The sequence below is a fragment of the Simochromis diagramma genome, unplaced genomic scaffold, assembly GCF_900408965.1.
Source record: "Simochromis diagramma unplaced genomic scaffold, fSimDia1.1 OVJJ01000421.1, whole genome shotgun sequence".
In the NCBI taxonomy this organism is placed as follows: Eukaryota; Metazoa; Chordata; class Actinopteri; order Cichliformes; family Cichlidae; genus Simochromis; species Simochromis diagramma.
Genome location: NW_024387250.1, coordinates 2,736,473 through 2,748,861, shown reverse-complemented (window position 1 = coordinate 2,748,861; position 12,389 = coordinate 2,736,473). Strand labels below are relative to the sequence as shown.

At 39.6% G+C, this 12,389-nt stretch overlaps 1 protein-coding gene across 7 annotated transcripts in view; it reads right to left on the bottom strand.

The window, feature by feature from the left end:
* The window catches only part of dst (dystonin), a 103,035-nt gene that overhangs the window by 62,766 nt on the left and 27,880 nt on the right, over nucleotides 1-12,389 (bottom strand). For 6 of the 7 annotated variants that reach the window (XM_040001795.1, XM_040001796.1, XM_040001800.1 and 3 more), the window contains 7 exons: nucleotides 10,347-10,439; nucleotides 1,301-1,467; nucleotides 987-1,099; nucleotides 771-877; nucleotides 568-687; nucleotides 223-318; nucleotides 3-130 (listed from right to left, as the gene is read on the bottom strand). In XM_040001795.1, the coding sequence (XP_039857729.1) occupies nucleotides 3-130; nucleotides 223-318; nucleotides 568-687; nucleotides 771-877; nucleotides 987-1,099; nucleotides 1,301-1,467; nucleotides 10,347-10,439 (824 nt within the window). Of the gene's footprint in view, nucleotides 1-2; nucleotides 131-222; nucleotides 319-567; nucleotides 688-770; nucleotides 878-986; nucleotides 1,100-1,300; nucleotides 1,468-4,759; nucleotides 6,850-10,346; nucleotides 10,440-12,389 lie in introns of those variants that run through there. The other variant, XM_040001792.1, reaches the window with a different exon arrangement.

The following is a 12,389-nucleotide window of genomic DNA, read 5'->3' as shown; positions in this document are numbered from 1 at the left end:
ACCTTTCCACCTCTGGCCTCAGGCTCTTCTCTCTTTCCAGCATGGCGACAATTAGTTTACCCCATTCCTTCTCCACATCATTCGGATGATGACCCGGGGGTAACTGAAGACGTCCAAACTCGATCCACATCTGTCAGGGACAACGCCGGCACACTTATTATCGCTGCAGTGTGTAAGACCATAAATGCAGGAAATGTGTAATCCAATCGTGCACATGTGTACCTCAAGCATTTTGTAGAGATTTTTGATTTTTGTTTTCTCATTTTCTTTTTGTGGGATTTCATGTTCTTTGAATTGAAGATATTGTGTATAAAGTGCCTGTAAAATAAAGAGGAGATTACATAAAAAACAACTTATTTAAAAGTGTCCGATCACTTTTCTGTACCCCCTGCATAATAATCTCTCATGCAGCAAACGGATGCAGCTGCCCTCTCACATCATTAGCATCGCTTTAAGTCGAGCATTAAATTGCAATTATCCTTCACCTTTCAGACATACAGATATGCCTACATTCCAAACACAGTGTAAAACGGGATAACTGGAGCTCATCTTGTTGTGGTGCCATACCTTGAGTTCTACAGGGTTATTGGGGAATGATCTACTTGACATTATGGCCACATTGTGTTTGATCCACTGGCTGAGGTATTTGATCATGTTCTGGTACTCCACCCATTTGATATCAACGTCCTGTTTATAAGAGAAGAAGAATCATGAGAAATAAGGGATTTCTTAACATTTTAACTTGGACTCGTTGAAGTCGCTTAACTTACATTAGGACTAACTCCTTCAACTCCATCGGGTACTTTGGGGAAGGCATCGTACAGTGTTGAGACGTAGGTGATGACTGATTTTTCATCAGGAGACTGGACGTCAACATCTGATGAGAAACGTACAAACCCAGGGGTCACGAATGACAGCAAACAAGAGCAAGCTGCACTCTGAGAGTTATTTTTCATGATTTGAATGACTCTGTATGTGACTCTTACCCTCAGGATCCAGTAGTCTGGCCACCCCCAGCTGTTCAGCTACACCAAATGCGTCTTCTAAATTTGATCGGTTGGTCTGTGTTGACACACGGCTCATGTCCACAAGGTCCGGTCTGTAATAGAAAGAGGCAGAGGTAGGTAGAGGTAAGGTACACACGGTGTAGTACTGTAAGGATAGGGCAACTAAAGGTATAAAAATAAACTCAAGCAGTGATGTCCATATTAGCTGCATTTTTTGAATAAATCAAAAGAAAACCAAAAGCACTATTGTTCTGCAAAAACATGCTGTGTTGTGTGTGTGTTTGTTATAGTACCTGTATTTGTGAATAAGGGCATTAAATAGCCTCCCATCCCTCCACGAGGTTGTGAAATTTTCACATCGCACACCTACGTAGCCCTCTGTCGTCTGCTTGGACCAGAGCAGCAGTCTCTCCTTGGCTGTCATGTCCTCGGACTCTCCCGTCACATGGATCTCCGAGATCTGCCGCAAGGCAAAACAAAAAAACAAAACGCAGAAATGAACTGGCATGACTTCCACGCCTGAGGGTTCAAAGACATCAAATCAAACCCATAAACTTGCGATGGACTGCTCTGTGGCATTAAAACTTCATCTTCACTGATTTGCCTGTTTTATAATGGGCTTTCAATGGTCTGGCGCCTTCATGTCTCTCTGACCTTTTGCACCTCTGTGTTCCATCCCATCCTCTCCAATCTCAGGCCCCTGGCCTTCCAAAAGTTCCCAAAGCCAGAAGAAGAACTACTGGGCAGCGTGCTTTTTCTTTTCGTGCCCCATCTTTAACTTAAGCTAAGTTAAAGACCAGCTTGTTCACTCTATCCTGCTGGTCTTAATCTTATGCCTGAAGTTTTTACTGGTTCTTATTGCTGTTCTGTTTTATCTGTTTTTAACTGTATTGTTTTTATTTATTTCCCATTTTTACCTTCAAATAGCAATTTATTTGAACGTGCATTATAGATTAAAATTTTTTTATTATTATATTATTATAATTATTATTATTATTATTATTATTATTATTATTATTATTATGAGGGGAAGGGCATGCAAGAACAGCAACACAAATGGCTGTAACTTAAATGGATGCTGGATCGACACCTGCGTGCCTGATAACTCGCTCACAGTGAGGATACTCAACTCTATAAGGAAAGTTTTAGTTTTGATTTGATTAATATGAAAAAGTTTGCTGAAAATGTCTGCAACATACCAGCAACGTGAGACAGAGTTGCATAATAAATTATCCAATAGTTGTACAGCACACTATACAGCTTCAGTATGGTATAATGACGTAAAGCAAACACTGCCACGTCACAGGTTGATTTTACAGCTGTGTATTTATAACGTGTATTAAAAATGTGTGGTTGGTGCACTAGCTTTAAAGTTTATTTTCATATCTGGAAAATCTCTTTAACTTTGGTTCAAAACTTTCTAGGAGTTTGTTTTTGTGGAACACAGATACCAAGTAGCCGAAAGTATGGAAACATTATGCATGAGAGAAAGGCTTTACACATAAAGCAGAAAAATCACAGACTGTGGGTTTTTTACAGAATGAACTGCAGTCAGTTCAGTAAATCATCAGTCAGTTGATCAGTAAATCAATCTATTCAGGTAGGGAACATGGTGACAACAACAAAAAACATGGCAAAAAAAGAACAACAAAATCCTTAACATACACATGAATAAAATACAGCGATGTATAAACCTCTGTTTAACTGGACACCACTTTAGTCCTTTTATGCTTTAAACGGAAACCATATATAGTGAGCACAATCGGGCACAATTATGCAACAGTTATAATATTATTATTATTATATTATAGCCACAATTCCAGCAGATCAGCTGATCTCAATGCCAGTCCACATCAGCTGATTGCTTATCTGATATCAATATAAAACTCACTATCCGACATACAGGAAATCAGACTGTTTAGGCTGCTAGAGCACTTACATGCTCATCTGCAAGCTGCTTTGCAACCCAGCTCCAGCTTTCACATTGAGAATCTCATATCTGTCACTGACGCCATGTTCTGTGCTGAGGACTTGCTGCTTCTGTCTCCTCTTTGCATGTATACACGTGAAAGGGCTTTGATTTCCCAGAACATGCCACCAAATATAAATGACTGCAAATCAAAATATCAATCTTCCACTTGAGTATAGATCTGACTTAATTATGATTGTGGTGGTAAGTCAAACTTCCCAACCAGGGATTATTACGGACAAGCCAGGGTAACCACAGCTTTCTTCAAAGTGAAAAATAGAAGTGTTAAAGAGCTTAATCTGATTAACTTCATTAATTTAACTGAATGCCTTCATATGACTGTGGCATCCATACCACAACACAACACAAGGGTAAAGGAGATTTAATAAGACTAACAGCAATTTGGTGGATCATCAACAGAGATGCATTTCAGGGTGGATCACTATATCATTTACTTTTGCACATTTTAGCCTCCATAACCCACTGAAGCTACAATATTATAATAAAAATATGTAAAAATACAAATTAATAATTGAGCTGTTAAATATCCAAAAGCAAAATCTGAGTAACTATTTTTCTGATATGGTTTCTTTGTTTATTTTTGTAAACAAATGGGGAAAAAAGTGCCAAAAACTACTGATGTGACTGAGTTGCAAAATGGTTTGAGGTTACACTTTTTTTGTTGCATACGTGAATACAAAGTTAAATATGAAAGCGCAAATACTTTTGTCACATATCTGACACTTCCTCCCAAACAGCCAATTGATAATGCACCACAGATATTTACTTTATCTCCTACCAAACTTTACTCTGTGGACAACTATAGTTTTCTCTCTTCTCTGTTTCACCATAAGTTGCTGCTAATGACCAAAAGAGATGAAGATGAAGATAAATTTGAATGATTCTCAGCATTCCCTGATAGTGTTAGCCAGCTAACGCAGATAACATCAACAGGAGTTTGTAGATTTTGTTTGAAGGAGGAAGAATAATGACAAACAAGTTTCGAAGAAGCATGACACTAGAAATAGCTCCCATACTTCAAGATAAAGTCATCTGCCAACTGAGCAAAGCAAAAATGAATCATATACATCTCTACTCTTAGATGTAATAACAGTAATATTATAAACTGTTCAGTCTATAAGGAGATCTATAGATGTGCCTTATATAGAACAAACACACAAAAGTTTGGACCAAAATATTAGATTTGCATTGAATCAGTGAATCTCAGGTACACAAGTACAGATACTGAATTTCCTCTCAAAGCATTGAGATGAGTGCAGAATAGTCACGCATTAAAACACATTTATACAAAATGTTTTCACTCGTTCACAAATGGTAAAACAACAATTATGAGCTTATTTTCACTGTTTTTTTCCATATTTATAAACTATTTTTGAAATACTGTTAAAATATTGTGTACTGTATGTACTGATCATCAGTATAATATAAATTTTTGTAATACAAATCAAAAATGTTCTATATGAAATATACAAAAACGTACACGTATAATGAATTATTCTATTACAGTATATTCTTCTGAGTTCAAAACAATAGTTCTTAGCTAATGTGATTATGTGACCTAAATGGTTTTCAAATCGTTTTCTCTCATGTGATCTTTAGTTATTGTGTCTACAAAAAGCTTTTAACAATGCAGAGTGACCTATTTTATCATCTATCATGTACTTGGACACCACCATTGCACTGTTACAGTATCAGACTTCTCCCTAATCTACATGATTTACCCCTGTACCGCCTACAAATAGCACATGGTTTCTTGGTTTACCTCGTGTTCGCTGGAAATACATTTGGCCAGAGCTGGAGCATGTTCTACGTAACCAGAGCAGGTGTAGGCCCTCCGTCTCCTCCTTCGGTGTGCTTGAGAGCCCCATATAATCTTGGCAAAGGTTTCCTCACTTCCAGGTCTGTCATTACCCCTTAGTGTCCGTAGCGTGTGCTCCACTGCTCCAAAGCTAACTGCCCTCCTTAACTGGCGTTGTAGAAGTTTCTTTACAAGCAAACCCTCCTTAGCCGGGACACCTTTGGAAGTAGTGCTGACACCATGGAGCTTCTCTTCCACAGAGGACCTCCTTCTGTCACCATCTGCCTGGTTTGTAGAAAACTTTTCCAACCTGCACGTTAACCTTGTGGCAAGAGGTTGAGTCTGACCATCCCGAAGGATCAGAACTGGTATTTCTCCAACATAAACACCTTTGCTGATGCTGTCTTGCCTAGATAGAGGTTTGGCCACTTCTGATGGCTCATCCAGCTCGGTTTGGTTTTCTCCTGTGTTGCCATCTGGGTCATTTTTACACTCTCCACCACTGCAGATTGCTTTGGTTGTAACAAAAGTCTCACTTTCAGGACTTCTGAGAGATCCAGCAGGCTTTAAGTCTTCCGATTTCCTCTTTTTCCTCTGAAAATAGCGGCGACCTTTAAGATCTTTGGATTCAGGTCTCAAAGGAGCCCTTTTGGGGTCCAAATAATATTCCTCTTTCGGACCCCGAACACAACCACAGGTGTTTCCCATGGCTGTAAATCATATGGTGTCCTAAACATCCACAATGTTAAGCTCCAAACAGCGACCGGTTTTCAGGCGAAGTATCCAGTAAGCTCTACTCAATCTAAAACAGCAGGATCCCATCGACATGAAGCCATTGACAGCTTTGCAAGTAGAGCACCGTAAGCAGCGCTTAGCAGGGCAGCCAGACATAAAGCTGGCTCCACTCAGAGCAGAGCTGCCTCCGTCCTTTTGTTGACTGCGGAGAACCGGTCAGCCCCTCGCTCTCTCTGTCTCTCTCACTCTGCATTTCTCACTTGCTCTCTCATGCGTCTCTCCTCTGACACTGGAATCTTTTTTGACCTTTGAAACATTTCTCTGGCTTTGATAATCCAGCACAAACACCATAAATGCACACACAGACGTGTGCTGGTAGCCCTCAGAGCAGGAATGAAAAAGATTTGTGGATAGACCTGTTTCAGGATGACAAGTCTGTTGCAACAAAACAGTAAACACGCATATGATAGCCGCCTCTTTCCTGTCCTAATATTTATGTAATGCCATAATGTTTCTTTGGGTAAGAGGAGAAGGATCTCAAACTGAAAGTGCATGCCAGTAGAAAACCACGAGCTATGCTGCTTGAGAATTTGGTTCAACAAGTTTAAAGTTCCGTTTAATGCGACGAGTCAGAACGGCTTTGAAAAACAGCAACATACATAGGCCACAAAGAGCAGAACAAGCTCAGGCAGATCCGAGCCGGACAACATAGTGCTTTCACTTTGTCTATCGCTCAAACTCTGCACAATGGCTGAGCCAGAGGTTGGGCTTAAGTCCAATGGTTTAACCAAACAATATGATCTCAGCTGATCACCATGGCAGCAGTTCACATGGGGGCAAATGCTGTGCCCGAGAAATGATTCACCGCATAAAACTCTTCTAGCAATTCAAAGAATTATATAACACTGGACACTTAAAACACTGTCTGAGAAAGAGCGGGACAAACGCACTGCAGAAAAAATGAGGGGAAAAAAGTGAATAATAAGTGTGTTAAAGTGTAACTATAATCCCACCACACAGGAAAGCTTAAAATAGCTTTGAGAGTAACATTTAAACGAGTCCCTGAAGGTCAAAGTCACCTGACAGCCAGCACAGTCCAAACTGCCGGTCACTCCTGCTTCTTCTCACGTTCACCTCATGAGACAACTACGTTGGCCAAGCTGCAGTATTAGCCTATGTTCATACATCTGACAGTAAACATACTAATATCTTCAAAAGAGTGTGTTAGCATTTGGATTTTTGTTAATGGTAAGCTCTATAGTGAATGAAATAAAACATGAATGAATCACTCATCAATGTGTGTGTGTGTGTGTGTGTGTGTGTGTGTGTGTGTGTGTGTGTGTGTGTGTGTGTGTGTGTGTGTGTGTGTGTGTGTGTGTTAGGTAAATGACAGCACACATGGAAAGAGTGATACTTCATTAGGGTAAAACAAACTGGTTCAGTCAGCAGCAGGAGTGCTTTGTCATGCCAGCGGCATCTAGCCCTCCACACTAAAATTAATATTGTACTAGTTCCCCATGTCACAGGTAAAAAAAATAAAGATAAATATAGTGTGCACCATTTTGAGAATAGGAATATCGTCGGCTTTGTGTAGCAAGGAAACCTCTTGCACACACAGGAATAAACAATGAATAGCGACATAACGAGTTAACTGAAGTCAAATATTTGCTTAAGTCATAATAAAGTAGCCTGCAGGTATAAGAAAAGTGTGTCATGGAAACAACCCTTTGTTTTCATGCAATATAAAAGTAGTGTTGAGTTCATACATGCCAGTGTGCTATCAGCTGTGACATTTAATAAAAACCAAAGCTGTACACTTTCAGTAAAGCTCAAGTTCTCTCCTGAAGTACCCTTGTATCCTTTTTAAATCAAGAAGAAACAGGCCCCTCGCTGCCACATCCACAGCTTAAGGGCTTGCGTGAGACCGACAGCAGCAGGTGTTGGCATCCTCGCAGACGCTACCTGTCAGCATGTCCAAGCAAAATTATATCAGCTACTTTTCCTCCATTAATTCACTCAGGGCTAGTCAGACAGATGTTTGTTCTATTAACGCTATACGCCTGTAAGACACAGAATTATTTTTGCAATATTTTTCTTCTGACTCACAACTGCCACGTGCCAAAAGTACAATTAATCTAACAAAAGAAATTGAGATGGGTGAAGTTTCTGCATGCTGTTAGACTTCAGAAGAAGACTGCATGCTGGGTGGACACTCACATTCTTCTGGCACGCCCATGCAGACTAGCTCGCTTGGCATAATGTGCATAATTTCAGTGAAAGAATATTTTTGAGAGCATTCAGGAGGAAATATAACCAACTCTAGAGCACACGATACCCCAAAGCTTTTTTTGTTAATGCACATTAATGCTTAGTCGTACCAATGTGTGCACAAACATTCCCGAGATACTGAGAACATTAAAAAAATTATCTTTTTCAGTAATTTCCCTTTTGTTTAGACATTTAATATTCCTTAAAGGCCCTTTAGGCTGCTAGGAGCCATCTGATGTTACAACTGGATATGAATTAAACATGAACTAAAGTAAATTGTCAAGAAAGACAGAAAAAAGCCCAGAGAGATGAATGTTGATGATGGGCTTGATGGAGGGTATGGCACTTGGCAAACCAGCTTCAGAAGGGGTAAGAACTCATTCTTATCAAAAGGAATGGCCTTTTTTTTACTATGTTTAAAATATTAACAAACTTAATTACAAATGAATCAACTGTGTCTGTAACAACTTGTCACATCATCTCTGTGCTCATAAACAGCTTTGTGTCTAAGCAAAGCCAAGCTGTGACGAAGCACTTCACACATCAAGTGCACAGGCCAGATGATGACACTCACGCAGGGGTGAAGAAACACCATCAGAGGTGATGATAGTGATTCTAAATTACACAATTGATATTGAATACTACTGGAGGGGCTATAATAGAAGCAGTAGAATTATGCTGCTGATACTTCCCAGTGCAACAACAAACACAGGAAACACACTGAATAATATCAGAAGGTATGACAGAGGCGTTACAGGTGCTCATGTTGGAGGGGAGATGTATTATATGGATATCTATATCTATAAGAATTATCTATATCATTTGTAAATATAGCTGCTACTGCCAACAGGGTGACGAAGGAAGCCAACCAATCTACTGCTGGTCAGCACCCACTAAGAGCTAACTAAAGCTACTAATCTGGACTAGTGCAAATATACAAGACTTTTTTTGAATGTGGAGTCAGCCTCTGCAAAGAAAGACATCTCTGCTTGACAAATGAAGCAGTGAAGTATAGCAAGCATGTCCCATCACAGTGGCATTATGGGTGTCGTCTTGATGATCGTGGTGAGATGATGATCTTGGAAAGAAGGGTTATTTGCAAGTGGTGGTCTGTTGCGGTGGCTGGGCCAGGACTGTGGCTGGGGGGAACCTACTGCCCAGTGAACATCAAGAAGTTAGAAAGGTGCTTGGGTCACCCTTTGGCTACAGCAATTCATCTACCAAATGTGACAGTGATGAACTTCCAGTATATATGCCCAACAGGATGATTTTCCAGGGCCTGAGAGGGGACACAGTTTCTCTTTGGTGCATCCCAACAGTGGAAGACGGGCCTTGTGATGGCAGATGCTTTCATCGCAGTGGATATGACCACCATGAAATCCAGAGAGGGGTTTCAAGAAACTTAAAAGGCATCAAGAAAAAATGGCTAAAGTAATGAATATATATGAAATCAATAAGCGGTTATTTTTCTTCTAACTTGTAAACATTTTTGGATATTTTTGTAGTGTCCTTAAATATGTTCCTCAGGAATCATAATAAGGCTGATGTTTATATCAAGCAAACAGCCTTCCAACAAATAACATACCCACACACACCTACAGTCTCCACTTTACATGGCTTAAATTCATGTACAGGATGCTGTGTTTTTACATCAGACTAGACAGATAAATCCTTCAAAGCATCAGGCTTTTCTAAATGTTCATGCTGCTTTTCCCACACGTTTGCATGAAACAGCGAATGTAGTTTGTTATTTTCTTACGACAACAGTTACGAAGTACTTTTTCACAAGTGTTTACTTAGGTCAGTATGATCTAAGTAAACACTGTCGCTAAGTTACTTATCAAAACTAACCATGGTAACAAGGACCTATGTCACCACAAACTGTTGCGCCTTTTTATACAGCAGAATAAGACAGTCCAAGGTTAGATGAAGTTAATAGTTGATTCTGTTTGTGTTACTGCGTTTATAACTCTTGAAAACATTTTAAGCTGTTAGCTTCTGCAGGCATTAAAATACACGTTTTCTTCGTCTTCTGTACCAGTAACACCTCTTCGGTATTATAAAAGTACAGACTGGGTGCCTGTAGGTTCTGACCCGTTGTCTCTACACTTTACTTTTTAAAGGGATCTGTCAGTTTTTATTAGAGGTATGGCTTTGGCCAGTAGGGGTGCTTATGAAAATGTAGCAGTCTCCTTCACTTCAGCCTTTAGAAAATTCATTAAAATCTTGTACTATTGGGCAATCCAGCAAGTTAATCATACAAATTTAATAGGAAAGCTAAACTGGACCCCTATGGTGCTATAGTGCTATGGCAACGCTGAAAACATAAATAATGTCCTTCACTAAACTCAGCATAACAAATGCTGCACAACTTTGACACCTTGTGGTTAAAAACAGAAACACCCAAGTAATGTCGTTAACTAATTTTAAAACATCTGACCTCATTTAGCCCAACACAAGACATTCAAAAGCAGAGGGTGCAAAGATCTTAATTACTTGGCAATTAAAAGCATGAGGGTGACAAAAATAACTGGAGTGCAAGACTGACCTGAAAGTGCAGAATTATGGTCCAGATCAATCCCAGCGTCAGTTTTGGGTTGCCGTCTGTGATGTCATCATTTCTTATATTTACAAGTTTGACCTGGTAGAAGGAAATGCAAATTTAGCACATGCAGACTTATTTAAGTAGTCATAGCCTGCTTCTTCTTTTTTTTTATATATATTCACCTTTAAGCACTAACAATGAGTTTTCCTCTTCCATATTATGCCTGTCATTCCACAACCACCACAAGAGGGCACAGTCGCCATTGTATTGTGCTAGGGAAGCTCGTTACCATAATCACAGTGTGGCACTGAGGGGAACTCGTTAATTTTTTGTAGTAATTAAACGTTTTATAACATAATATAATGAAAAAAGTGCACTTTTTAAACACCCCCTTCAAATAAAGCAGGAAACTACTAAAAAACGAAAATAGTCTGACCACAGTTAGATATTATAGCATTTAATAACGAACTCCTCCACTTCCCATCAGATCATCTGTAACAGCTGTAATCAATCAAAGTTCAGTTTGGACAGTTTACATGCTATGACTACAGAAGTTGCATCATGTGTCTGGTATGTACTGAAGCAAAACAATAGGACAACTCATTTGTTGCAATCTATGAATCCTTTGTCTCGAGCCTTACGTCACATCTGGCTGTGGCTCAACCAGGCTGCCTTCATCTTCTCATCCTGAGCATGGTGGGGGAGGGGGATGCAATCAAAGCTCTCTGAAATCCCACTGTTGGGATTTGCAGTCAGCGCTCTTTAAATGCTGCTATTACTGTTCATGTTTCATGAATTTTTTGTAAGGAAACAGAAAAATGCCATGAATCCAGCTGTGTCTGATGGTGGCAGTGTCTGAGAACCTGCTTGAACCCAGATATCAGCTTTTTTGCTGTATAAACAAACAGATAGCTACCCCTAAACATGAACTGATATATTTGTGTAAACCATTTGTAAGCCTTTATGTGTACTTAAATCCATAGGTTCTTGAGGGCATGAGACAGTTAATTAATGTTGCCTCTGTACACCAACACAACAATTTTACTGCACATTAATCAAATTGTAATCAAATGACAATGTAACTGAAATGCAGACATTCAGTTTTAATTCAAGGGGTTTAACAAAGCGTTGCAAGGGCTGTTTTTAGTAGCTGAATGAAAATCCTTTGTAGTCAATGACTGTCTGAAGTCTAAAACCCATAGATGTCACCAAAGGCTGTTTCCTCCTATGAGGTGCTCTGCTAGGCCATTACTGCAGCAACATTCAGCTGCTGCTTCCTTGTGGGTCTCACATCTGAAAATTATGCTCTCTTGGGGTGAGATCAGGTGACTCATTTGTCATTAAAGAATATGCCATTTCTTTTTCCTTGAGAGAGCCTGGTTTTCGTTTGGTAGTGTGCTTTGGGTCATTAACCATTTGTACTGTGAAGCTCTGTCTGTCAGTTTTGTAGCATTTGTCTGAATCTGAGCAGAAAGTACATTTCTGTACACAGTTCTTCCTGCTACATCTATCAGCAGTCACATCATCAATAAGCACTAGTGACCCAGTTCCAGTGGCAGTCATAGACTCCCATCCGATGATATATTCTATATCATGTTTGATAGATGAGGTGAAATGCTCCAAGGCCATTTCTCTCCTTCTCCATACTTTTCTCTTCCCATCACGCTGGTAAAAATTAATCTTGGTTTCACTTGTGGCTCTGGCTGTTTCTAATCTGCCCTTCTTGTTTCTTGAGAGCACCCAGTGGCTTCCACTTTGTTGCAAACCCACTGTATTTCTATTTATGAAAGGGTCTCTTGAATGCAAAATCTGGTAATGATACACCTACCTCCTCAAGAATGTGGGCTCGACATGGTTAGATATTAAGAAGCTGATTTTCATAAACAAATAAAGATTTGTGTTATATTCTACTTTTGTTGTCTTCTGTGCAGACCTTTTGTTGGTTCTGAGCAGATCAGTCCATTCCTTTCTAAGAAGGTACCAGATTATTGACTTGGCCACTCCTAAAATCTTAGATATCTCTCTAGTAGGCTCATTTTGGGTTTT